The sequence below is a fragment of the Schistocerca serialis genome, chromosome 6, assembly GCF_023864345.2.
Source record: "Schistocerca serialis cubense isolate TAMUIC-IGC-003099 chromosome 6, iqSchSeri2.2, whole genome shotgun sequence".
NCBI classification, from domain to species: Eukaryota; Metazoa; Arthropoda; class Insecta; order Orthoptera; family Acrididae; genus Schistocerca; species Schistocerca serialis.
In genome coordinates, this window is record NC_064643.1 from 327,986,933 (window position 1) to 328,012,299 (window position 25,367).

The 25,367-nt window shown below is 41.1% G+C and overlaps 1 protein-coding gene across 4 annotated transcripts in view; it reads left to right on the plus strand.

The window, feature by feature from the left end:
• LOC126483988 (GATOR complex protein WDR59) overlaps positions 1-25,367 on the plus strand; it is a 292,472-nt gene that overhangs the window by 78,088 nt on the left and 189,017 nt on the right. For all 4 annotated transcript variants that reach the window (XM_050107289.1, XM_050107291.1, XM_050107292.1 and 1 more), the window contains exons 5-7: positions 719-852; positions 936-1,085; positions 11,381-11,540. In XM_050107289.1, coding sequence (XP_049963246.1) covers positions 719-852; positions 936-1,085; positions 11,381-11,540 — 444 coding nt within the window. The remainder of the gene's footprint in view (positions 1-718; positions 853-935; positions 1,086-11,380; positions 11,541-25,367) is intronic.

The following is a 25,367-nucleotide window of genomic DNA, read 5'->3' on the forward strand; positions in this document are numbered from 1 at the left end:
CCATCCATCTGCTCCTCTTCCCTCTCCATCTTCTCCACCCATATCCTTCGACCCACATCTCTTTGCCCATATCCTATCCCACTGCTCTATGTCCTTCCACCCTTTCCCCCAACTCTCATTCCATCTCCTCCTGCCCCCTCTCCCCATCCACACCCTCCTGCTCCCTCTCTCTAACCATCCCCTCCTCTGTCCATCTCAGCCTTGCCCAACTACAAAACATAAAACACACTGATGAAGCAGGCCGATACTACTCCCACAATATGTCTGTCATCCAGACAAATTTTTGCCCATATCTCTGTTCTTATAGGAGCTGGTACTTGTGAAATTTGCTGTTTGTGTGCCAAATTTGGTTGAAATCTATACTCCTCCTCCCCATTCTTCCTTACTTTGGTTTGCACATTTGCACACACTTTTAAAACGTTGTGTATTCTACAGCTACTTCTACATTAATTCCCTGCTAGCCATTTTTAATGTATTTCAGATTTTACGTTGGATGCAATTATAAAACACACACATACACACACACACACACACACACACACACACACACACACCACCACCACCACCACCACCACCACCACCATGACCATCATGATGACCCTCCTTCCCTCCATCCCTCCCTCTGACATTGTTGGTTGTGTAGCTCATGTGATGGTACTAACTGTCTGTTGTAAGTTATGTGAAGATAGTAGTTTAATTGTGTAATAATATGTTTCAGCGGGGGCGTCACAAGTGAGATGGAATCGTCTGTCCAGATATCTCCTTGCAACTGCACATGATGGAGATGTCAAGTTATGGGACCAAAGAAAAGGAACAGCACCTGTACAGTACATTGCTGCTCATTTATCAAAGGTTTCTTTTCTGATAATTGAAGCATTTGGTTAAATTTTTCAGTCCATTCTAATCTGTTTAGCTAATAGCCATTGTTTTTGTAGATACATGGTTTGGATTGGAGCCCCAATCATGAAAATCAACTTGCCACATCTAGTCAGGACTGCACTGTGAAGTTTTTTGATATTACAAATCCTAGAAGAGCTGAAAATATCTTGACAACCTCTTCACCTGTATGGCGAGCTCGGTACACGGTAAGTTTATACTTACAAATTTAATTTATCTAATTTACTAGTTTTTATGATTGTGCCAGAGCAGTGTCAGCTATATTAGCTGATTTTTTTGGTCTGATACTAGTTATCACGGTGCATTGGTTTAGACCCTAGATTGAAATTTTGCAGGATGATAATGCAAGTTCCTACTGGGTCACAGAGATTTATATTTTCTACACTGAGGTGACAAAAGTCATGGGATAGCAATATGTACTTATACAGATGACAGTAGTATTGTGTACACGAGGTATAAAATGACAGTGCATTGAACTCAGGTGATTCCTGTGAAAAGGTTTCCGATGTGGTTATTGCCACATGATAGAAATTTACAGACTTTGGACATGTAATGAAAGTTGAAGCTAGATGCACAGGACAGTCTGTTTTGGAAGTCATTAGGAAATTCAATATTCCAAGATCCACAGTGTCAGAAGTATGCCAAGACTGCCATTACCAAGAGCAGTGACGTTTTGTGTAGAGTTGTCAGTGCTAACAGACAAACAACACTGCATGAAATAACTGCAGAAATCAATGTGGTATGTATGATGAATGTATCCGTTAAGGGCAGTATGGTGAAACTGGGCATTAATGGACTATGGCAGCAGACAACTGACATGAGTGCCTTTGCTAACAGCACAACAGTGCTTCTCTTGGACTTGTGACAAAATTGGTTGGACCCTAGACAACTGGAAAACTGGCCTGATCAGATGAGTCTCGATTTCACTTGGTAAGAACTGACGGTAGGGTCCAAGTGCGGTACAGACCCCACAAAGACAAGGACCCAAGTTGTAAACGAGGCACTGTGAAAACTCATGATGGCTGCATAATTGCGTCCGCTGTGTTTACATGGAATGAGCTGGGTTCTGTGGTCCAATTGAATCACTCATTGACTGGAAATGATAATATTCTTGTACTTGGAGACAATTTGCAGCCATTCGTGAACTTCACGTTCTCAAAAAATGATGCATTTTTTATGGATGACACTGTATCGTGACAAAACTCTACCATCTGGTGAGCAAGATGTATGAGACAGGCGAAATACCCACAGACTTCAAGAAGAATATAATAATTCCAATCCCAAAGAAAGCAGGTGTTGACAGATGTGAAAATTACCGAACTATCAGTTTAATAAGTCACAGCTGCAAAATACTAACGCGACTTCTTTACAGACGAATGGAAAAACTGGTAGAAGCGGACCTCGGGGAAGATCACTTTGGATTCCGTAGAAATGTTGGAACACGTGAGGCAATACTAACCTTACGACTTATCTTAGAAGAAAGATTAAGAAAAGGCAAACCTACGTTTCTAGCATTTGTAGACTTAGAGAAAGCTTTTGACAATGTTAACTGGAATACTCTCTTTCAAATTCTGAAGGTGGCAGGGGTACAATACAGGGAGTGAAAGGCTATTTACAATTTGTACAGGAACCAGATGGCAGTTATAAGAGTCGAGGGGCATGAAAGGGAAGCAGTGGTTGGGAAAGGAGTGAGACAGGGTTGTAGCCTCTCCCCGATGTTATTCAATCTGTATATTGAGCAAGCAGTAAAGGAAACAAAAGAAAAATTCGGAGTAGGTATTAAAATTCATGGAGAAGAAGTAAAAACTTTGAGGTTCGCCGATGACATAGTAATTCTGTCAGAGACTGCAAAGGACTTGGAAGAGCAGTTGAACGGAATGAACAGTGTCTTGAAAGGAGGATATAAGATGAACATCAACAAAAGCAAAATGAGGATAATGGAATGTAGTCAAATTAAATCGGGTGATGCTGAGGGGATTAGATTAGGAAATGAGACACTTAAAGTAGTAAAGGAGTTTTGCTATTTAGGGAGTAAAATAACTGATGATGGTCGAAGTAGAGAGGATATAAAATGTAGACTGGCAATGGCAAGGAAATCGTTTCTGAAGAAGAGAAATTTGTTAACATCGGGTATAGATTTAAGTGTCAGGAAGTCGTTTCTGAAAGTATTTGTATGGAGTGTAGCCATGTATGGAAGTGAAACATGGACGATAACCAGTTTGGACCAGAAGAGAATAGAAGCTTTCGAAATGTGGTGCTACAGAAGAATGCTGAAGATAAGGTGGGTAGATCACGTAACTAATGAGGAGGTATTGAATAGGATTGGGGAGAAGAGAAGTTTGTGGCACAACTTGACTAGAAGAAGGGATCGGTTGGTAGGACATGTTTTGAGGCATCAAGGGATCACAAATTTAACATTGGAAGGCAGCGTGGAGGGTAAAAATCGTAGAGGGAGACCAAGAGATGAATACACTAAGCAGATTCAGAAGGATGTAGGTTGCAGTAGGTACTGGGAGATGAAGAAGCTTGCACAGGATAGAGTAGCATGGAGAGCTGCATCAAACCAGTCTCAGGACTGAAGAGCACGACGATGACGACACTGTATCATGTCTTCAGGCAACAATTGTTTGCATTTGGTTTGAAGAACATTGTGGACAATGCATGTGCCTGACATGAATCCCATGAAACATTTATGGGACATAATCGAGAGGTCAGTTGCTACACAGTCTGCACCGGCAACACTTTCGCAGTTATGGATGACTACGGAGGCAGCATGGTTCAGTATTTCTACAGTGGACTTGTTGAGTCCATACCACATTGAATTGCTGCACTATGCCAGGCAAAAGGAGGTCCGACACGGTATTAGGAGGTATCACATGACTTTTATCACCTCAGTATATGATTTCCCTTTTGATCTGCAAGTGCTAGCACATGGAGATGGAATGACAGCTGTATTAGAGTCAGAAAAAGAAATGATAAAAACTGCGAAGGACCTGAACAGTAGTGCAAGTAATGTGGGCTTGAGAATCAACTCAGAAAAGATAGAAGGGATGGAACCAAGCAGAAGGATGAACTACAATATGACTGGGGATTTACAAATTGAAGAGATTAAGTTTGAGATAGTTGGGAACTTTAAATACTTGGGATCATAATTCAGCCAGAGAAGTAATGTCCAGCTAAAAGCAAACCAACAAATTGTTAATGCTTTCACATTGTATAAGTGCCTACAACCTATCATGAAATCAAGGGTAATCTCAATAAAAGTTAAAATAACAGTATACAATACAACAATTGCCCCAATGCTGTTATCTGGCATAATAACATTGAATACCATCAAGAGTGATAGAGAAAAACTGATTGTGTTTGAGAAAAAGATCATGGTAAAGAATTTTGGGCCAATGAAGGAAGAAAAAGAATGGAGGAAAATGGTGTGATGAATCAGCCTGATGTTCTACAAAAAGCAAAGGTTAGGTGAATAAAATGGGCTGGACATGTTGCAAGAATGACAGATGATGCTATTCCACAAGTAGTGTTGATAGGAATGTTAGACGAAAAGCACCTGTGGGGCAGACCAGTCAATAGCAAGATGGGAGGATGGACTACAGGAAGACTTGCGACAACTAGAATGCACAGGGAATGATCTGCAAGGTCCCTCACCACCGGTTAAGTCAGTATGGTTTCTCTGAATTACATAAGGCAAATACCAGAATGGCTTCTTTTAAAATGGAAAATACCAGAATAATTTCTTTTAAAATGGCAAACATGAGAATGGCTTCTTTTAAAATGGCAAATATCAGAAAGGCTTCTTTTAAAATGGCAAATACCAGAACGACTTTTTTTTAAAATGGCACTTTTGATTTGATCATCTGTTTAGTCCATCATGTTATGTAGATTTTTAGAGGTCAGTCCAACAGAATAAGTTATTGATGTCCACTGAAATCTACACAAAGGTTGAAACAAACAAATCCATCATATTTCAGCAAATGCACATCATAATTAATGAGTGAGATAGAAACCATAAAAGGAAGCCTAATTCCTACATACTTATGGAAAAAAATCCACACAATGTCAAAGATACTATAATTCTGTTAGGTCTTAGTAATTTGCAGTTGTTGGCACACATTGAAAGCTTTGCGAAATGTAAGATACTACCTGTATTTTGCAGTGTGGTTGACGACCAGTTTAACTCACAATACCTGCTTCAGGGGACTGGTCCATGACTACCAGTAGAAACCTTGAAAAAATTGTCAGCTTTCTAAACAGTGTAACTCAAAGAATAAGATTTGTAAGCCCATATAATACTTACCATCTTTTAAGATATCTTTTGGAAACATTTTTATGTATGAACCACTTTTTTTTAATAGTATGTTTTTGTTGCAAGTGAAATAAGCCATGCTAATTATTTGTGTACATCATAGGTGGAAAGTGTATTTTTTTCCTTTCAGTTCTTTACATTGTTATTTTTAAAGCAGACTACTGAAAAGATGGTACTATCATAAATTATGCTACAAAACAATTTTAAGTATGATTATCAAAACTGTTCGAAATGAATTCAGGGTTTTTCTTCGAAAAAGCATTTTATTTTTGAAGTTAAGTCACAAGAGTAGTCTACTTTTCAGTTGAGCATGTTTTAAGACAATATACAAAATTTCAGCTCCCTGTCTCTAATAGTTTTTAGCCAAAGCATACCTGAATATGAAAGAATTTAATTTTCAGGAAATTCAAGTTAAAGAAAAAACCTTCTTTTTCTATTAATGCATCCCAGGTCCATATTCACCTTGTTTCCTGTGTTGTTCTTTGTCCCTTCTCTTTTTCACACTTCTTCATATTCTTGCTTCTTAGGTGGCGTCCAACACTGATTTTTCTGCCTCAAAAAGTCTCCTTCGGTCAGTGGCTGTTTGAGCTCTATGCATATTTAGTCCGCCAGGCATTCCCATCAGTTCCATAACATTAAGCCTTGACACTGCACTGTCATTGAGACAGAGAACAGCATCTAGCACACCTATTTTCAAAGTATTTAGTCCTACTAGAACAGTTTTTGGTAGCTGTTCCCCTATAAAATTGTTGAAACTTTCATTTGTATTTTGAGTCCTACCATGTAAACATTTCTCTAAGTGTCAAGCCACTAAGATTCCCATACATAGGTTTTATAACTTCCATTATAGCAAATGGCAAAGAATGTTTATGGTTGTAGGTCTCACCTTGAGTAACAGCCCTCTGGTAGCCACACCATAAATCATTGCCAGGTGGGCAGAGTGCATGACATGGGTTGTCATCTGTGGAGGATTCATGGAAGAAGGTAGCCCACACTGCCTTTTTCATTCCCTCAAGGTCATTTTTATTTTGTCTTATGGCTTGTCCATAATAATACTGCAACCTACCTATTTCTTTGTCTGTAAGCTGACCACCAGCTAATTTCTTTCCCTTCAAATTCCTCTTCAAGTTCGTCAGTCTTGTACCTAACCTTTTCTGGACATGTCCAACACATTCCATTTTTTCAATTTTTGTGTCAGCATAAGGTTTGGATTCACAAACTTTTTTGGTATGCTTTTGAGTCTCCGTCTCCTAGGTAAGAGGCATACATCACACTATATTTCTCCACTGATCTGTGAAATATCTTCACAACACTTTCAGATTCCATCCCTCCATTATAACCATAAAATTAATCGAACATTTATGATTTTTAGTTCCACTAGTACAGCCATGACAGTATTTGGTAATACATTCCACATCAGTGACTTTACCATTGGCCAAGGAGGTAGCTGTCGCTACACCATTTAGGGAACTGTGGCCTTTTCATTTCCAGGATGCATCCAGGGCTGCGACATACATATATTGCTGTCATTCATATCTACACTTTACTGAACAGCCATTTTCATTCTATCATTTGTTACTTCTAAGTCTGTAGAATACTTTTATTGTACCTGTCAAACCTTGTAAGCGGAGGTAAGTCCATTAGAGCACAGAAATTTTGTGCATTTGTGTGCCCTTTGCTATACACCTCATAGCATAAGCAAATTTAATATCTGGTTATACACTCTCTGTTTAGTCATGCCACAAGTGTAACCACATTCCCTTAAATCGCAAAAATTACAAACAATTCTTAATTTTGATGCACAACCTCTTCTAGCACGTATTTCTGCAACTACCTTCACACAACTATTGCCACATTCCTTACACTGCAAAGCATTTTTTATTACTTCAGATAGAGCAGAGTGTTCAACAGTAACAAAACCTGAATTAATAGTTGGCATCTCTATATTATCAGCATTAATACTGTCAGGCCCCCTGTTCAAATGTTTCAGTTTTAGATACGAAGCACTTGAAGAAGGTGAAGCCAATTCAAGTGTTGTATCACATTGTATTTCAGTATTAGCAGAGTTAATCGGTTTGGTGATTGGGTTTCAATAAAATTTGCATTGTTTAACACTGAACTTCTTCATTCTTCTCATTGCTTTCAAGTGGAATAAGAAACTTATGCACACAATAAGAAACTCACTCACACAATTACTTCCCTGTAAACAAAATATTCGCACCAAACAACAGCAAACAATGACTAAAGTCTTTGTATAAATAAAAGATAAGCAACTGTAAAGCTTCCACAGATTAGCCAACTTAAGGGACCAGAAAGTCTTAAAAACAAAACAAATGAGAGCAAAACTTTATTTTTAACAGAGCTAGCTGGCTGTGTGCCATGGGGACATTGTGGGGCATTGTGGTGCATGCAGACACTTTTAAATTCCTCTAATTTTGCTATTTTCTGTGGTCCATTTTCCTGGAAGTAAACTTTTTCTTGTTTGAAAACTATAGAGAATTTTTTTTTAAAGACAAAAATTTTAAAAATCAATTTTTTGACAGTTATTCACATTCATGTCCCCTTAAGACATACACTTTTGAGTGCTCTGAATGAGGCATCACACTAGTTGTATCTACACCTCCATGGTTAGAGTCCACATCAACATTACTGTTTGACAGAGATAGAAAAATATTCATTTGATGATTGCCAGTTCTCTCACTGCTCTTATCACAATAAAAAGAAAGAAAAGAACAGGTTTCTACTCACTGTAAAGATGGCACATTGAGTTGCAGACAGGCACGATGAAAAGACTGTTAGACACTGAGCTTCTGGCCAAAGCCTTGTTCAGAAAAGAAAATAAATCACACACACATTCACGCAAGCAAGCACACGTCATGCATACATTACTGTGCTGTCTTGTTACTGTAACGTGAGTGTGATGGTGTCGTGTTGAGCGGAAGCGATAATCTGGTGGGTGGGAGGGGATGCAGGCTATGGGTGGGTGGAGAGGAGCAGCACAGCCTGCTAGATGGTGGTTAGCTAAGGCTGCCTGTGTGGCGTTGGGAGGCTGTGGGGGTGCAAGGGTGGCAGGGAAGTGAAAAACAGAGCAGCAGAGAGGGGAAAAGACCAGTGGCATTGGCAGAGACTGGAGCACAATGAGGGTGGTCGACCTGAAGTCGGAGGTGGTGATAGGACAGAGGGACTGGGAACTGTTGGGTGGAGGGTATGGGGATGGTGGGCCTTGGTTGAGGCCAGGATGATTTAGGGAGCAGAGAATGTGCTACAAGGATAACTCTATCTACACACTTCAGAGAACCTGGTGGTGGAGGGGAGGAGCCAAATGGCCCAGGTCGCGAAGCAGCCATTGAAATCAAGCATACTATGTTCAGCTGTATGTTGTACTGCAGGATGGTCCACTCTACTCTTGACTACAGTTTTTTTTAGTGGCCATTCATACTGGTGGACTGCTGGTTGGTAATTACGCCTATATAAAAAGCTGTGCAATGATTGCAGCGGAGCTAGTATATGACAAGGCAACTTTCACAGATGACTCAGCCTCTAGTGGAGTACAGTAACCCTGTGAGAGGACTGGAATAGGGAGTTCTGGGTGGGTAAATTGGGCAGATCTGGCATGTGGGTCTTCAATGGGGTTATGATCCCTGTGGCAAGAGGTTGAAATTAAGAGAGGAAGTTGGAATTAAGAGAGGAAGTTGGAATTAAGAGAGTAAGTAGGAAGTTGTGAAAGTTGGGTGGGTGATGGAAAACCAGTTTAGGAGGGGTGGGAGGATCTTGGGCAGGAAGTCCCTCATTTCTGGGCATGATGATAGATAATCAAAGCCTTGACAAAGGATGTGATTCAGTTGTTCCAGTCTGGGGTTATATTGAGTTACAAAGGGGGTGGTGGGAGAATCAGCTTCAAAAGAGCACCCGTGTTCATCATGCAGTACCAAAGATCCTTCCAACCCCTCCTAAAGTGGTGTTCCATTGCCCACCCAAACTCCACAACATCCTAGTCCATCCCTATTCCATTCCCAACCCAGTCCCTTGCCACAGGGATCATATCTCTGTGGAAGACCCAGGTTCAAGACCTGCTCAATTCACTCACCCAAAACTTCCTGTTAGAGTCCTGTCTCAGGGTTACCCTATTCCATCAGAGGTCGGGCCACCTGTGAAAGCACTCATGTCATATACCAGCTCTGCCCAGTCATTGCACGGCTTTTTATACTGGTATGACTGCCAGCTAGATGTCTTATCAGGATGAAAGGCAACTTCCAAACTGTGGCCAAGTGAAAACTGGACCATTCTGTGGCACAACATGCAGCTGAATATAGCATGCTTGATGTCAGTGGCTACTTTACAATGTCGGCCATTTGGATCCTCCCTTCCACCACCAGGTTCTCCGAACTGCACCGATGAGAGTTATCCTTTCGACACATTCTCTGCTCCTGAAATCATCCTGGCCTCAAACAAGGTAACCTACTGTCCCCATATCCTCCACCCAACACTTTCCATCCCCTCTGTCCCATGACTTCCTTCCAGATCACGTTCCCCACGATCATTGTGCTCCACTCCCTTCCAATGCCACCAATCTTTTTCCCTCTCTGCTGCTCTCCTTTTCCATTCCAGCCCCCCTTCCTCCCACAGAACCTCTCAATCCCACACAGGCAGCCTTGTCTGGCCACCAACTAGTACCTGCATGCTCTGTCAGTGAGTGCTGACTCCTTTCCCCCAACCCATACCCTGCTATCCCTCTCCCTTCCCTGCTCCACTCCAGATTGCTGCTTCCATTCAAAATGACCATTGCATTCCAACTGCAGTGACCAGAGAGAGTAGTCATGTATGTGTGAGATGTGCTTTATTGTGTAAGTGTGTTTTCTTCTCTTTTTCTTTTCTTTTCTGAAGATGGCTTTGGCTGAAGGTCCAGGATGTAACAATCTTTTTGTTATGCCTGTCTGCAACTCAAATTGTCACCTTTATGGTCATTAGTAGTCTGTCCTCTTCATAACATTGTTGATATTCGAACTTGGACTTTCCACAGTTTAAAAAGAAAGACGCTTAAGCCAATGACACATATGGGATAAAATCATTTGAGGTGTGTTGACCAAGGGGCGGAGAAATGGTTTTCTCTCTTTGTAAGTGTTTTATTATTGTCACTGTTTCTTAAAGGATATAGATTACAATCAATTGCATTTATCCTACTCCTGTCTTTGAATGTATTATAGCTATTGTTACAAGTTGCTCAAAACACTTGCTGGTTACTGCCAGCCAGGATTCCAGACTGTGATAACCTGCTTTTGTGATGAGGATGTCTAAAAATTTTCAGCTTGCCATTGCCTAGTCCTTCTAAACCACCCAAATGCTCTTTCATTATTCCGAGTGAGTAACACTCTAGAAATCATTCTCTGTTTACTCACATCTGAAATCCTACCGTATTTTGAGATGAGTAATTCCAGTAATACTCTAGGGAGATTGTGTTCGCATTTGTGAAACTGCCAACAGAATTGATGTACAAAAGTGAAAGAAGTTTAAGATAACCACAGCCCCAGGGTTGTAAGTGAGGCTCTTAAATTCTCTCTCTCTCTCTCTCCCCCCTCTCCCTCCCACCCGCCTTCCCCCCTCCCTCCCTCCCTCCCTTCCTCACCACCCCCTCATCCCCTCCCCAGCCTTCCTCCCTCCTAGATCATTTGATTTTTCTTAGTATGTTGTGGAACACATGTCAGTTTACATACTGGCTTAAATTTAGTGAGACATGACATACTAGCCTTTTAATACAACTAATGTAAATTGTTTGCTTCATGTGTGTTGCAGCAGACAGTAAATAATGAAAAGAGTTAAGGGAACCACATACCATGTAGTTAAGGCAATGTGCTGTTTACAAGCAAATAAACAAAATTTAAATTATTGCTAAACTTTCTGATGATGTCCCAAAGAGCTAACTGCAGCACCTAGCACCTGGAAAATGTAGCTGTATGTGTGTGTGTGTGTGTGTGTGTGTGTGTGTGTGTGTGTGTGTGTAATATGCTGAATAGTCAGCTTTACTTCTTCCTTTATTTTCTGTCACCCAGGACTTTGCTGTAACATATTTAATGTGCCATAACATAGAGATTTAAATTATTTCACTACACATAATGCTTAACATGTATACCACATGTGTATGTCACTTTAAGTCTGGACTGTTTTCTCTAGCCGTTTGGAGAAGGTATGGTTACAGTTGTCGTTCCTCAGTTACGAAGAGGAGAAAACAGTCTTTTGTTGTGGAAAATATCAAACCCATCAACCCCAGTTCACACTTTTGTTGGACACACTGATGTTGTTCTGGAATTTGAATGGCGGAGACCAAAGGAAGGTAATTACGTATTTTGTTTGTTGCTTGTATAATTACTGGTTGGGCAGCTTTTGGAATTTGCTACATTTGCTATTATTGTCATTATCTCGAACAAATAAAGACTACTGGAATGCAAACATATGGATAATTAGTGTCATCAAATTTTAGTGTTGTGTGTAAACAAAAATTTACTGAACAGTATCAGATATTGTTGTATGTAATAGGTTTCTTCTGGAAACTCAAAAGGAATAGTTTCTGTGGAAGTAGTAAAGATGTGTTGTAATATGACAATATTTAGGAAAAATTACAATTTGTCCATGGATATTACACAATTGATTTAATTGATTTTCTTCTTTTTTTTGTGGCAACAATCTCATCAGAATTGCATAATCCAGAGACTGGTTTTAATGGGCCAGTGATCATCAACACAGTAAACATAAATATTTACTTGTAACTGGTTACCAAGCCCCCACAGAACGTATCTCTGCCTACGTAGATCAACACCTTCAACCCATTACATGCAGTCTCCCATCCTTCATCAAAGACACCAACCACTTTCTCGAATGCCTGGAATCCTTACCCAATGTCTTACCCCCGGAAACCATCCTTGTAACCATTGATGCCACTTCCTTATACACAAATATTCCGCACGTCCAGGGGGCCTTGCTGCAATGGAGCATTTCCTTTCACGCCGATCACCTGCCACCCTACCTAAAACCTCTTTCCTCATCACCTTAGCCAGCTTCATCCTGACCCACAACTTCTTCACTTTTGAAGGCCAGACATACCAACAATTAAAGGGAACAGCCATGGGTACCAGGATGGCCCCCTCGTACGCCAACCTATTCATGGGTCGCTTAGAGGAAGCCTTCTTGGTTACCCAGGCCTGCCAACCCAAAGTTTGGTACAGATTTATTGATGACATCTTCATGATCTGGACTCACAGTGAAGAAGAACTCCAGAATTTCCTCTCCAACCTCAACTCCTTTGGTTCCACTCCTGGTCCTACTCCAAATCCCATGCCACTTTCCTTGACGTTGACCTCCACCTGTCCAATGGCCAGCTTCACACGTCCGTCCACATCAAACCCACCAACAAGCAACAGTACCTCCATTATGACAGCTGCCACCCATTCCACATCAAACGGTCCCTTCCCTACAGCCTAGGTCTTCGTGGCAAACGAATCTGCTCCAGTCCGGAATCCCTGAACCATTACACCAACAACCTGACAACAGCTTTCGCATCCCGCAACTACCCTCCCGACCTGGTACAGAAGCAAATAACCAGAGCCACTTCCTCATCCCCTCAAACCCAGAATGCCCCACAGAAGAACCACAAAAGTGCCCCACTTGTGACAGGATACTTTCCGGGACTGGACCAGACTCTGAATGTGGCTCTCCAGCAGGGATACGACTTCCTCAAATCCTGCCCTGAAATGAGATCCATCCTTCATGAAATCCTCCCCACTCCACCAAGAGTGTCTTTCCGCCGTCCACCTAACCTTCGTAACTTCTTAGTTCATCCCTATGAAATCCCCAAACCACCTTCCCTACCCTCTGGCACCTATCCTTGTAACCGCCCCCGGTGTAAAACCTGTCCCATGCACCCTCCCACCACCACCTACTCCAGTCCTGTAACCTGAAAGGCGTACACGATCAAAGGCAGAGCCACATGGGAAAGCACCCACGTGATTTACCAACTGACCTGCCTACACTGTGATGCATTCTATGTGGGAATGACCAGCAACAAACTGTCCATTCGCATGAATGGACACAGCAGACAGTGTTTGTTGGTAATGAGGATCACCCTGTGGCTAAACATGCCTTGGTGCACGGCCAGCACATCTTGACACAGTGTTATACCGTCCGGGTTTTCTGGATACTTCCCACCAACACCAACCTATCCAAACTCCGGAGATGGGAACTTGCTCTTCAATATATCCTCTCTTCCCGTTACCCACCAGGCCTCAATCTCCGCTAATTTCAAGTTGCTGCCACTCATACCTCACCTGTCATTCAACATCATCTTTGCCTCTGCACTTCCGCCTCGACTGACATCTTTGCCCAAACTCTTTGTCTTTAAATATGCCTGCTTGTGTCTGTATATGTGTGTATGGATATGTGTGTGTGTACGAGAGTATACCCTTCCGCTCCTGGGATTGGAATGACTCCTTACCCTCTCCCTTAAAACCCACTTCCTTTCGTCTTTCCCTCTCCTTCCCTCTTTCCTGATGAGGCAACAATTTGTTACAAAAGCTTGAATTTTGTGTGTATGTATGTGTCTGTTTGTGTTTCTATCGACCTGCCAGCGCTTTCGTATGGTAAGTAACATCATCTTTGTTTTTAAATATATTTTTCCCGCGTGGAATGTTTCCCTCTATTATATAAATATTTACTTACATTGACAATGAAAAGGGAATCTCACATCATCCCTTACCATGTGCTCTTAGTCTGATGGTGTCAACTGGATGGTCAAAACCAGTTACTGCATTGTGAAATACTTATGTGATAGTTGTCACCAAAAGAACAATAAGACAATAGATCACTAATTGAGATTCTTATTAAGAGGACTAATCGACTGAAAAAAAAAAGAGGGGTGTGTTGACGGGGGGAGGGGTGGTGTAGGAGGGTAATCAAAAGTATTGTTTGCAACACAGTAGGTACCGGTTGTTTAGCCATAATTATCCAAATATCGCTTAACAACAAGGTGAAGTGAACTACCAGAGACCCAGGGCAAGATTGTGTTGAATGAAAATAATGAGAAACTGATAGAGAAATAAGGCATTAATCGTGTGGTTGAGGGTCTACCAAAGAAAGGAGGAGAGAAGACTATAATAGTAAAGCCTGGAGTACAGGAGCGTCCCACTATATAAAACTGTGGGTGTTAGCATTGAGGCTGTATATAGTATAATGAAATATTGTTGTGTGCACGAATATCTGAATCAGTGACAATTTTTACAAATTTTTACCAAGTTATTAAAATGTGGTTGGCTTTAGCCTTTTTGATTTACAAGACTAGTAATTGTAAATGAATTGAATATACGAATTTTTTGTATGTTAATTGAACTTTTTAAATATATTTAAATAATAATAAGTAAAAGATACCAATCGTTTCCTTCACTGACCCTCTACAGTTCCTGTTCCTTTATCACATGATGCCCTGCTCATCACTATTGATACCACCTCTCTTTACACTAACATCCCTAATGCATGACCTTAACAACTAGTGAACACTACCTTTGCCAGTGCCCGGCAGATTCAAAACCAACAACCTCCATCTTAGTTGCCGTGATCAACTATATCCTCACCCACAATTGTTTCTCCATTGAAGGTGTTACCTATACAAATCTGGGGTCTGAATATGGCCACCCGTATGGCACCATCCTATGCCAACCAATTCATGGACCATCTGGAGGACTCCTTCCCAACCACCCAGAATCCCAAACCCTTCACCTGGTTCAGATTCATTGATGACATCTTTGTGATCTGAATCAAGGGTGAGGACACCCTATCCACATTCCTCCAGAACCGCCACAGCTTCTCCCCCATTTGCCTCACCTGGACCGACTCAACCCAACAAACCACCTTCCTCGATGTTGACCTCCACCTCAAAGATGGCTACATCAGTACCTCTGTCCATCTCAAACTTACCAACCACCAACAATACCTCTACTTCATTAGCTACCACCCACTCCATACCAAGACATCCCTTCTAAACAGCTTAGCCCCCTGGCCATTGCATCTGCAGTGATAAGCGGTCCCTCTTGAAATATACCGAGGGTCTCACTGAGGCCTTTACAGACCATAATTACCCTTCCAACCTTGTACGGAAACAGATCTCTCATGCCTTATCTTTCCAGGCACCTATCACCTCCCAAAGTCACGCCTTCTGGTTATAGAAGAGCATTCTCCTTGTGACTCAGTACCAGCCAGGGCTGTAGCAACTGAATTTCATTCCCCGCCAGGGTTTTGACTACCTCTCATTGTTTCCTGAAATGAGAAATGTCCTACACACCATCCTTCCCACCCCTCTGACAGTGGTGTTCCTCCACCCACCGAACCTAAACAATATCCTTGCCCATTGCTTGCTACTCAATCCCTCGCTTCATGTCTCATATCCCTGTAATAGCCTAAGATGCAAGACCTGTCCCATACATCCTCCCATGATCAGCTACTCCAGTCCAGTCACAAACCTCACGTGTCCCATCAAAGGCAGTGCTACCTGTGAAACCAGTCATGTGGTCTGCTAGCTAAGCTGCAACCGCTGTGCTGCATTTTACATGGGCATGAGAACCAGCAAGCTGTCAGCCCACGTATGGCCACCGACAAACTGTGGCCGAGAAAAAACTGGACCTCTGCGTTGCTAAGCTCGCCAACCAACACTGTGTTCTTCATTTTAATGACTGTTTCACAGCCTGTGTCATCTGGATCATTCCACCAACATCAGCTTTTTGAACTGTGCAGGTGGGAACGCTCCCTGCAGTATGTCCTACATTCCCATAACCCACCTGTTCTCAACCTTCATTAGTCATTTTCCTTACCCATCTAGATCCTTCCCTGTTCCCTTTCCAGCACAAACACAGCCCTCTTTCCACCGATGCACCCATTTTTTACCTCAGTCCTGTTCTGTGTTCTGCTAACCCCCCCCCCCCCCCAAAAAAAAAAAATCCATTTCTCTTCCACACCATGTAACCTCTTGACTGCACCTAGCTGCCATACCCTCTCTGCACCTCGTTTCTGCATGCTACTACTAGCAGCACTTTAGGGGGGGGGGGGCACCAAATTCATATTATTGAGGAAAAAACCTTGTTTCACAAAGCGTCCGGCATCCGTCGCATCTAGAAATAAACTTTCCTGTAGACAAAAGGGGACGGGGTCTATACGAGCTGAGCGAATAAAGCCGAAAGGGTGAATGACAAACGCTGTTTATGTGGTTGGGTTTGCAAATTATCAGCGTTGTTATAATTACTAGCGACTTCCATAGATTGAGACTACCAGAGTGGAAATAAACGACTAACAGGAATAAAAGGCAACTAAGATTACGTATTGTCTTCTCCGTGTATCCAAGAAAATGAAATTTTGACAAAACACTTTTGCCCAGACCGCTACACTACTAAGGGCCAGTTATACAGTCCCCGGCTAGCAGCCGCTAAAGTTCTATTCTGGGAGTAGCGCGGAAAACGCGTTGTACGTACACGTAATAACGCCTAACCGGAGAACAAATGCGGGATAACTACTCCGGTGATTGTGGCAGGGTTACTGAAGTTAACCGGAGAATAAATTTTGACACTGACAGAAATGTTACAGAATTAGTGGTGACAAGAAATTCCAAATTAGAACGAGGAAGGAGAAGATACGGAGACTCTCACAAATTACGGAAGAATATGATGATTCCAAATTTATATAAAAATTTGGTATTGGTACTTTTCGATCTCTTGCTTCAGAAGCTAGAGAGTATGAATGAAATGTGAAACTATTTCCTAACATAAAACTTTTCTTTTTTTAATAATTTCCGGGTATGCAGCCGGATCCCGTCGACATTCTGCCACGATATTTCGGCCCAGAGACGTCCGGCCATCATCAGGTGAGTACACAAATATCGTGGCAGAATGTCGACGGGATCCGGCTGCATACCCGGAAATTATTAGAAGAAGAAATACGCCGGGAAAATTTCAGAAGTCACATAAAACCTTTTGCTTGTAGTAGGCCTAATAGGCATTTGATATTGGTTCTTCGTGAATTATATTCTGTCGTGTTATAAAAATGACCATTTTTGCCAAAACAGTCTGGTTTATTTGGTGTGTGTAACAATTGCTGCAATATTAGGCAGGCCTATTTCGTTTTATCTAGCACACAGTGGCAAAATACACGTAATTAGATCGAGAAACCACACCAGTCTTGGGTACTATTTGTACTAAAAGCTTTTGTGGTATTAGACAACGACATTTCGTTTGTTCATGCAGCAAAACATTGACGAACTTTGATGAGGTAATATATTCTTTCCCAGAAAGGAAAGTACGCCATATAAAGCCGTGGCAAGATTAGAGAGAAAAAAATGCTAGGACTTAAGGATTGAGGAAATGTGTACTGTCGTGCTTGTCTCTTGTTTTTACTCGTTTTATATATCCTATTTTTAGTTTACATCACTCCAAACAACAAGTTATTAGCTAATAGGCAGTAAAGACAGCAAATTTTCTGAAAAATGCTTGTTCTCCCGGTTAGGAATAATCCCATCCACTATTAATTGCGAGATTTTTTTTAAGAGGGGCAGGATGTCAAACCGGTCGACTGGGAGCAGGAGAGGCACCACAGGACATTTTAATTTCCACTGGCCTGAATATACAGGGTGTATACGACCCGGGAAATCCGGGAAAAACCCGGAAATTTTTTCATCCAGGAGAAAACCGGGAAAAACCCGGGAATTTTTCGGAATACCGGGAATTTTTCATTGTTTTAGCTTTCAGTTAAATTTTTTAAATTTTGGCTGCAGAATTGATTCTCTAGCAAAGAATGTTATTGTATCCTGCTACTGAAGAATGATACTGCAGCAATAAAATATAAACGAGAGGGAAAAAATAAAACTTTAGTGACAAAGGAAATGTGCAATTTACAACAACAAAAAACCGTGCACGCACAAGCGTTTGCAAATAGCAAAAATATGTCAAAGGCCCTAGGGCGCAGACTGTAATTCTTTGTAACAATAAACGGCTTGCTATGAGCATGACGTCACAACTGTTCACATTAGGTTCGTTGCGCATTTGACTCGCGTATAAGCAGTACCTTCTCCCGCTACTTGAAGTTTGGCTGTTAGCTGTGTCGGTAGCAGTGGCAAGCAGCCAGATGCAAACGAGAAAAATTTTTCTCGCGCGCCCTAGCTGCCAGATTCACGCTTGCACAGAGTTGTCCGAGTTGTAGTGGGGAGGGGGTTAACCTCCACGTGACGCGTGTTTACGTTAAGTGATTTCGCTGCTTCTCTTCGTGTACAGCTCCCAAGTCAAATGAAAACAAAACGGATTTCTGTGGCCGGAGAGCTATCAAGTGAATTAAAATACATTCACATAATTATGGAGGGCAAAAATATATTATTAATTTCAGTTTTCTGATTTTATTTTATTTCCAAGTTAGTAGCAGTCAAGCATTAATCGCCTTGCAGAACAGTGAAGTTATTTTTGCAAGTTTGCTAAAGAAATTTGGCTTTATTAATCTTTCCGCTGAGGCAGTCATTTTATTTGAAACGAAGTGTTTCATTCTACAGCATTGGCTAGTTCCAACTTTTCGCTGAATTTCAAGTGCACGTTATCATCTTCTGCCATATATGGCATTATGCCATAATAAAGAACCAAAAATGAGATCGTAGAGTACTGGTACTCCAAGAAAATTTACATCCCAAAAACCACACTGAAAAGCTTAATATCAGATGGGACATACTTCATTGTGAATCTGGAAAAAGCCAATTCGCACTTAAGGCCGAATTATGCATTTTAGTATGGCTTACGAAATTCCAGTGCTCTTTGGAGTACCCTCTGATGCCCTGTTTCTTTTATGGTGTAATGTAAGCTCTTTTAGTGCTTTATATACACGAACATACGGGCTTCCTACCCACCGCAGTTGCACACGCACAATAATGCCTGTTTTCTGGCGCTCTCTGGAAACTGGTAAATCGAACCTATTTCTAACAGTCTTCGGATAGTATTGCGAACGGTGGTTAGAAAAGCGTTACTTTCAAAGTAAATTTCTTTTTACGCAAGATGAATTATGTTACGTGTGAGAAAGTGGGATGGATATCTAAATCACAGAGCGTTCGAAACTGAACAGTTTGAGGACCAGCCACTTACAAGAATTTCCAGCCGAGACATTTATGTCATAATATTAAATTTACTGGCACATTTGTGTGATGTAACTTAAAGTATAACACACGCAAAAAAGATCAATATTACATGTGAAAGCTAAGCTTCTGTTGTAGCGTGTTAATCTTAGAGACTAATATTATATGTGAAAGCTTAGCTTTTATTGTAGATATACGGTACTGTGTACATTAATGTAAACCGTTAACTTTTCCTCTTGCGTGTTCGCGCTATTTAACCAGTGATCTTGCTATTGGCTGACTATAACACGTGTCCTATGCTCTGAATAGCTGCTGTCATCGGCTGACGAGATCTCGTGGCTTGAGATATGACTCGCTTACAAAAGGACACCGCAACATCGGTTTCAACGCTCCGCAAACTAACGCGCTGTGTTTGGTGCAATTCGAATTTATACTTTCGTAATACGAAAATATGCAACGTATATGTTGCTGCAAATCAAAGGTCTTTCCAACACTTCTCTCCTTTTATTTTTTATTAAAAGTCTCTCCAAAACTTCTCTGCCCGTCTTTTTTCTTTTCTTTATTTTTTTTTTCGGGAAGTTCTACGCGATTGTATAAAACGTTAACCATTCAAAGAATTGATAAGTTTTACAGTTCCGAGGGAAAAATCTGTCACTTAGCACAGATAAAGTGTATTTTCGCCCGGGAAAAAGCGTATTTTTTAAACGGGATATCCGGGAGAAATCCGGGAATAATCCGGGAATTTTTTTTCCTTGTCCCCGTATACACCCTGATATAGTTTGATGGCACCCATTACAAAATATTACACGTTTGAATTTCACAGAGCGAAATACAGAGACGTGCGATGGAAGAATGCTGTGTGAAGAGGCGTGGCACTGTACTTCGGCATACTTACGACGAAATAAAATGTTTTACGTTCCCTCGATCACATATGTTTTATGTATCAGACTCATCAGAAAGATGTGCGCTACAAAATGAAGATATTTTTGAAAAGTCGATTTTTAAAATTTTTTACGTGCTACCTCTAACACTAGAGGGAGGGGGAACGTCACTATCTATTATTGCCCCGGTTCGGAAATATCGTAGATCCGGACCTGATGCGCAGAGTAGTCTGAGTTGTTGTTTGGAGGTGATAGTCTCCACGTGACCCGTGTTTACGTTAAGTGATTTTGCTGTTTCCTCTTCGTTTATTGCTCCCACGTCATATGAGAGCAAAACGGATTTCTGTGGCTGGGAGCTATCAAGTGAATTAAAATGCATTCACATAATTATGGAAGGCGAAAATATTAGCTTCAGATTTTATTTTGTTTCCACCTTTCTGACAGTCAAGCGTTAATTGCCTTGCAGAACAATGAAGTTATTTTTGTTGGTTTGTTAAAGAAATTTGACTTTTATTAATCTTTTCTGCTGAGACAGTCAATTTATGTGAAACGAAGTGTTTGATTCCACACTGTTGACTAGTTTCAACTGTCGCGGGAAAATATTCCGAATGGTTGTTTGAAAAGCGTTACTTTCAAGTAAACTAAATTTCCTTTTACACAAGATGAACTCTGTGCGCGATTGCCCGATGAATTTCTTAAATCGGAGCGTTTGACTCTCATTCAAAATTCAGATCTTTGATGACGACCATTTAGAATATTTTCGAGAGCAGAAGATCAGACATTTATGTCGTTGTTAAAGATTTCACTGGCACATTTGCGTGCGCAAAAAAGATCAACATTATGTGTGAAAGCTTAGCTTCTCTTGCAGCTTATTCCTCTCAGAGGACAATATTATACGTGAAAGCTTTTCTTTTCTTGTATCAACACTATGTACATTAATTTAAACCATTACCTTTCCCTATTTGTGTGTTCGCGCTACGGAACAGTGATGTTGCTATTGGCTGACTACATCACGTATCCTATGCTCTGAATATCCGCTGACATGGGCTGGCGAGATCGCTTGACATGAGCTACGACTGGCTTACATAAACGAATCACAATCTCGATTTCAATTCTTCGGAAAGTAACATGCGGTGTTTGGTGGAATTCGAATTTATACTTTCGTAATACGAAAATATGCAGTGTACATGTTTCTGCACATCAGATATCTTTCCAAAACGTGTTTTTTCCTCTGACTTTCGTTTTCCAAAGTGCCGGGAAATTCTCTGCAGGTGTATAAAACCACAAGCATTGAAAGGATTGAGAAGTTTTACAGTTCCAAGGAAAAGTATACTGTTACTTAACACGGAAAAAGTGTTTTTTCATCTGGGAGGAAGTGTATTTTTAACTGGGAAATCCGGGAAAAATCCGGGAATTTTTTTTCCTCGTCCACATATACACCCTGGTGTGTGTCTGTGTCTGTCTATTTTTGACAAAGGCCTTGTTGGCCGTAAGCTCATTTTCTGACAGTTTTTTGCTGTGCTTATCTGCGACTCAGCATCTTCACTCTGTGGTGAGCAGCAACTATCCTTTTCATAATATTGCTACTTTCCATCCTGGATTTTCCGTTGTTAAATTTTATGATTAATCATTTAACAGTGAGAGGAATAAAGTAAAATGAGTGAAAAAAAGTAATGACAGTAGTGGCGGGAATCAAACATGAGCTGATGAATTATGTCACTGGCCTGACTGCTGTGCTACTGTGCTTGTATGTGAACTGCTGTTAAAATGTCCACATACGCTATGCATAACTCTTTAGTGAGAATTTTACCTTTTCCTGTGGCACATTCAGGTGAAATATTCTAGGAACTTGAATGGGGTCAGTGTGTTTCTTTTACTCACATACTTCAAGCCAAATTGGTGAGCCTCATCCCACATTGTCCTGTTGTTAGATTTACGTTTGGAATAGATCTCCTAATCCTTTAAATTTCACTTTCTTCTCAGACGAACTTCTGGAAAAGACTCCTTTAAGAGCTCATATCCAGAAAACACTTCTATACTAAATTTCCTCATATACTCAGATTTATTACCTCCATGTATAGTATTTTGACTTCCAGAGGTAGTAGTTGTAACCAATTTTATGTGTATAAATTGAACTGTTTAAATATAGTTAAATTTTATAATGAATAGTTAAACATTGCAAAGAATAAACTAAAATGAAGGAAAAATATGGTGGTAGCAGCGGTAATTTAACCCTAGCCAGCATATAGCTATTCGGGGTGCTTGATCACTCGGCCACAAGGTTGTTACTTCAGCAGCTCCTAAAAAATCCATCATATTCTGTGCTTTCACAATATGTGACACACACTTTCAAAGAGAAATACTGACCAGGTGCTGTGAGAAATGTAGCACTCATAGTGCCGGAAGGGATGATGTCACACCAGAGCATGCGCAGTCAAAAACAGACAGCTGCAGTCCTCAATTGTAGCGCGCCTCACCATCATTTCAGCACATGACACTAGTTTGTAATTATGGCAGTGAGAGAGCAACAAAACATGTATTTGTCCATTTTATGCACCACTCAAAGAGAAATGGTGTAATTTTAGTGCAATTTCCAGCTTCCATTCAAAGACAAATAGCATACTTTAGTGTGACATTTACAGTGTGCTGTAGCACGTAAGCAATTGCACCTAATCATATAAAATAAAGAAATTTCATAGTATATCACTTGCAAATGAGAAGAAAACAGGAAAGAGTGTACAAACACCTAGTACAGTATTGGAACAAAGATTATTATTAATGTTATTACATTACTATAAATTTCATTCTATTTATATTTTATATTAAACCTTTGATAATTACAGATTAATGTGTACCTTCATTTTCCTTTTTACATTCTACTTTTCGATTGAGCAGTAGTTAAAGTTTGAATGAATGACTTTCTAAGGAAAATAAATCTTCCTTGTCAGAATGCAATTATTATTGTAGGAACAATTTACCTACACATATCAAAAAAAGTTTTGCGTCACCCTGGTTCCGAGAGTTCCGGAACCTGTACAGAAAATTGGAATAGAGATTGATGCATACCTGTATTTGTTGTGGCAGACTATCCACAAGTTCATCAAGGCACTGTTGGTCCAGATTGTCTCCCTCCTCAACGGCAGTTCAGCATAGATCCCTCAGAGTGGTTGGTGGGTCACGTTGGCCATAAACAGCCCTTTTCAATCTATCCCAGGCTTGTTCAATAGGGTTCATGTCTGGAGAACATGCTGGCCACTCTAATAGAGCGATGTTGTTATCCTGAAGGAAGTCATTCACAAGATGTGCATGATGGGGGTGCACATTGTCGTCCATGAAGATGAATGCCTCTCCAATATGCTGCCAATGTGGTAGCACTTTTGGTTGGAGGATGGCATTCACGTATCGTACAGCCATATATAGTGCCTTCCATGGCCACCAGCAGCATATATCGGCTCCACCTAATGCCACCCCAAAACAGCAGGGAACCTCCATCTTGCTGCATTCACTGGACAGTGTCTAAGGCATTCAGCCTGACCGGGTTGCCTTCAAACACATCTCCAATGATTGTCTGGTTGAAGGTATACGCAACGCTCATCAGTGAAGAGAACATGATGCCAATCCTTGAGCGGTCCATTTGGCATGTTGTTGGGCTCATCTGTACTGCGCTGCATGTTGTCGTGGTTGCAAAGATGGACCTCGCCATGGACATCAGGAGTGAATTGCCCATCATGCAGCCTATTGCACACAGTTTGAGTTATAACATGACGTCCTGTGGCTGCACGAAAAGCATTATTCAACGTGGTGGAGTTGCTGTCAGTGTTCATCTGAGCCATAATCCGTATGTAGCGGTCATCCACTGCAGTAGTAGCTCTTGGGCGGCTGCGAGGCATGTCATCAACAGTTCCTGTCTCTCTGTACCTTCTCCATATCCGAACAACATCACTTTGGTTCACTGTGATACGTCTGGACACTCCTTGGTGAGAACCCTTCCTGGCACAAAGTAACAGTGCGCACACGATCGAACTGCTGTATTGACCGTCTAGGCATGGTTGAACTGCACACAACACGAGCCGTGTACCTCCTTTCTACTGGAATGACTGGAACTGATTGGCTGTTGGACCCCCTCCGTCTAATAGGCGCTGCTGATGCATGGTTGTTTACATCTTTGGGTGGGTTTAATGACATCTCTGAACAGTCAAAGGGACTATGTCTGTGATACAATATCCACAGTCAGCGTCTATCTTCAGGAGTTCAGGGAACTGGAGTGATGCAAAACTTTCTTTGATGTGTGTAGCTTTTTAATATTCAGATTTTGAATCTCAATTAGAAGCCCACACCTTTTCAGTACACTATACTATTGATTCATTTTTACAGAGCTTGTAAGAGGATTGCTCAGTGCAAGAAATAAAAGTGTTATTCACAAAGGGCATAGGATGTCTCTTTAAAGCAAATACTTCATTCATTCACTCATGAGAGGAGATCATATGGCTCAGATCAGTGACAGGTGGCTTCTTGTAATCTGACAGTGGTCTGGAATAACATTGAAATGTGAGAACATCTGTTGAATAATGCCACGCTAATGCTTGCTATAAACAGAGATTCAGGCTCACATGTTTTATTAATGGCCATGCCACAATAATATGCAGACATAATTATATTTCTATGAACAAAAAACATTGATTCTTGTAATGTGAAACTACCATTCCAAACATACACAAAAATGTGCAAACTGATATTCAAAGTTTGGAATGTATTTGAGAATAAGACAACTGATCAGATTTTGCTCAGATAGGATCCTACTAATATGTTTGTGTCACGTACGAGAGTAATTGTAATGCAGTAAGCTCTGCTGTGGGGAGGGGTTTGGGCAAACATATGGAAACGCCAAAAACGCAATGCTTTACCATGGCTAATAAGGGAAAGAAAATCCTTGACATTCAAAATGACTTCCAGTCATCTCAGAATGGATAAATACAGGTCCCATATGATTTTCAACGGAATCTCATATCGTTCTTCCTGCAAAATAGTGGCAAATTCAGGTAAAGTTGATGGGTGTTGATAGTGTCCACAAAGTGGAGCACAAAGGCTCAATAATATTGAGAGCTGATGGCTGTTGTGGGCAGGAGAGACGCGACAATTCATC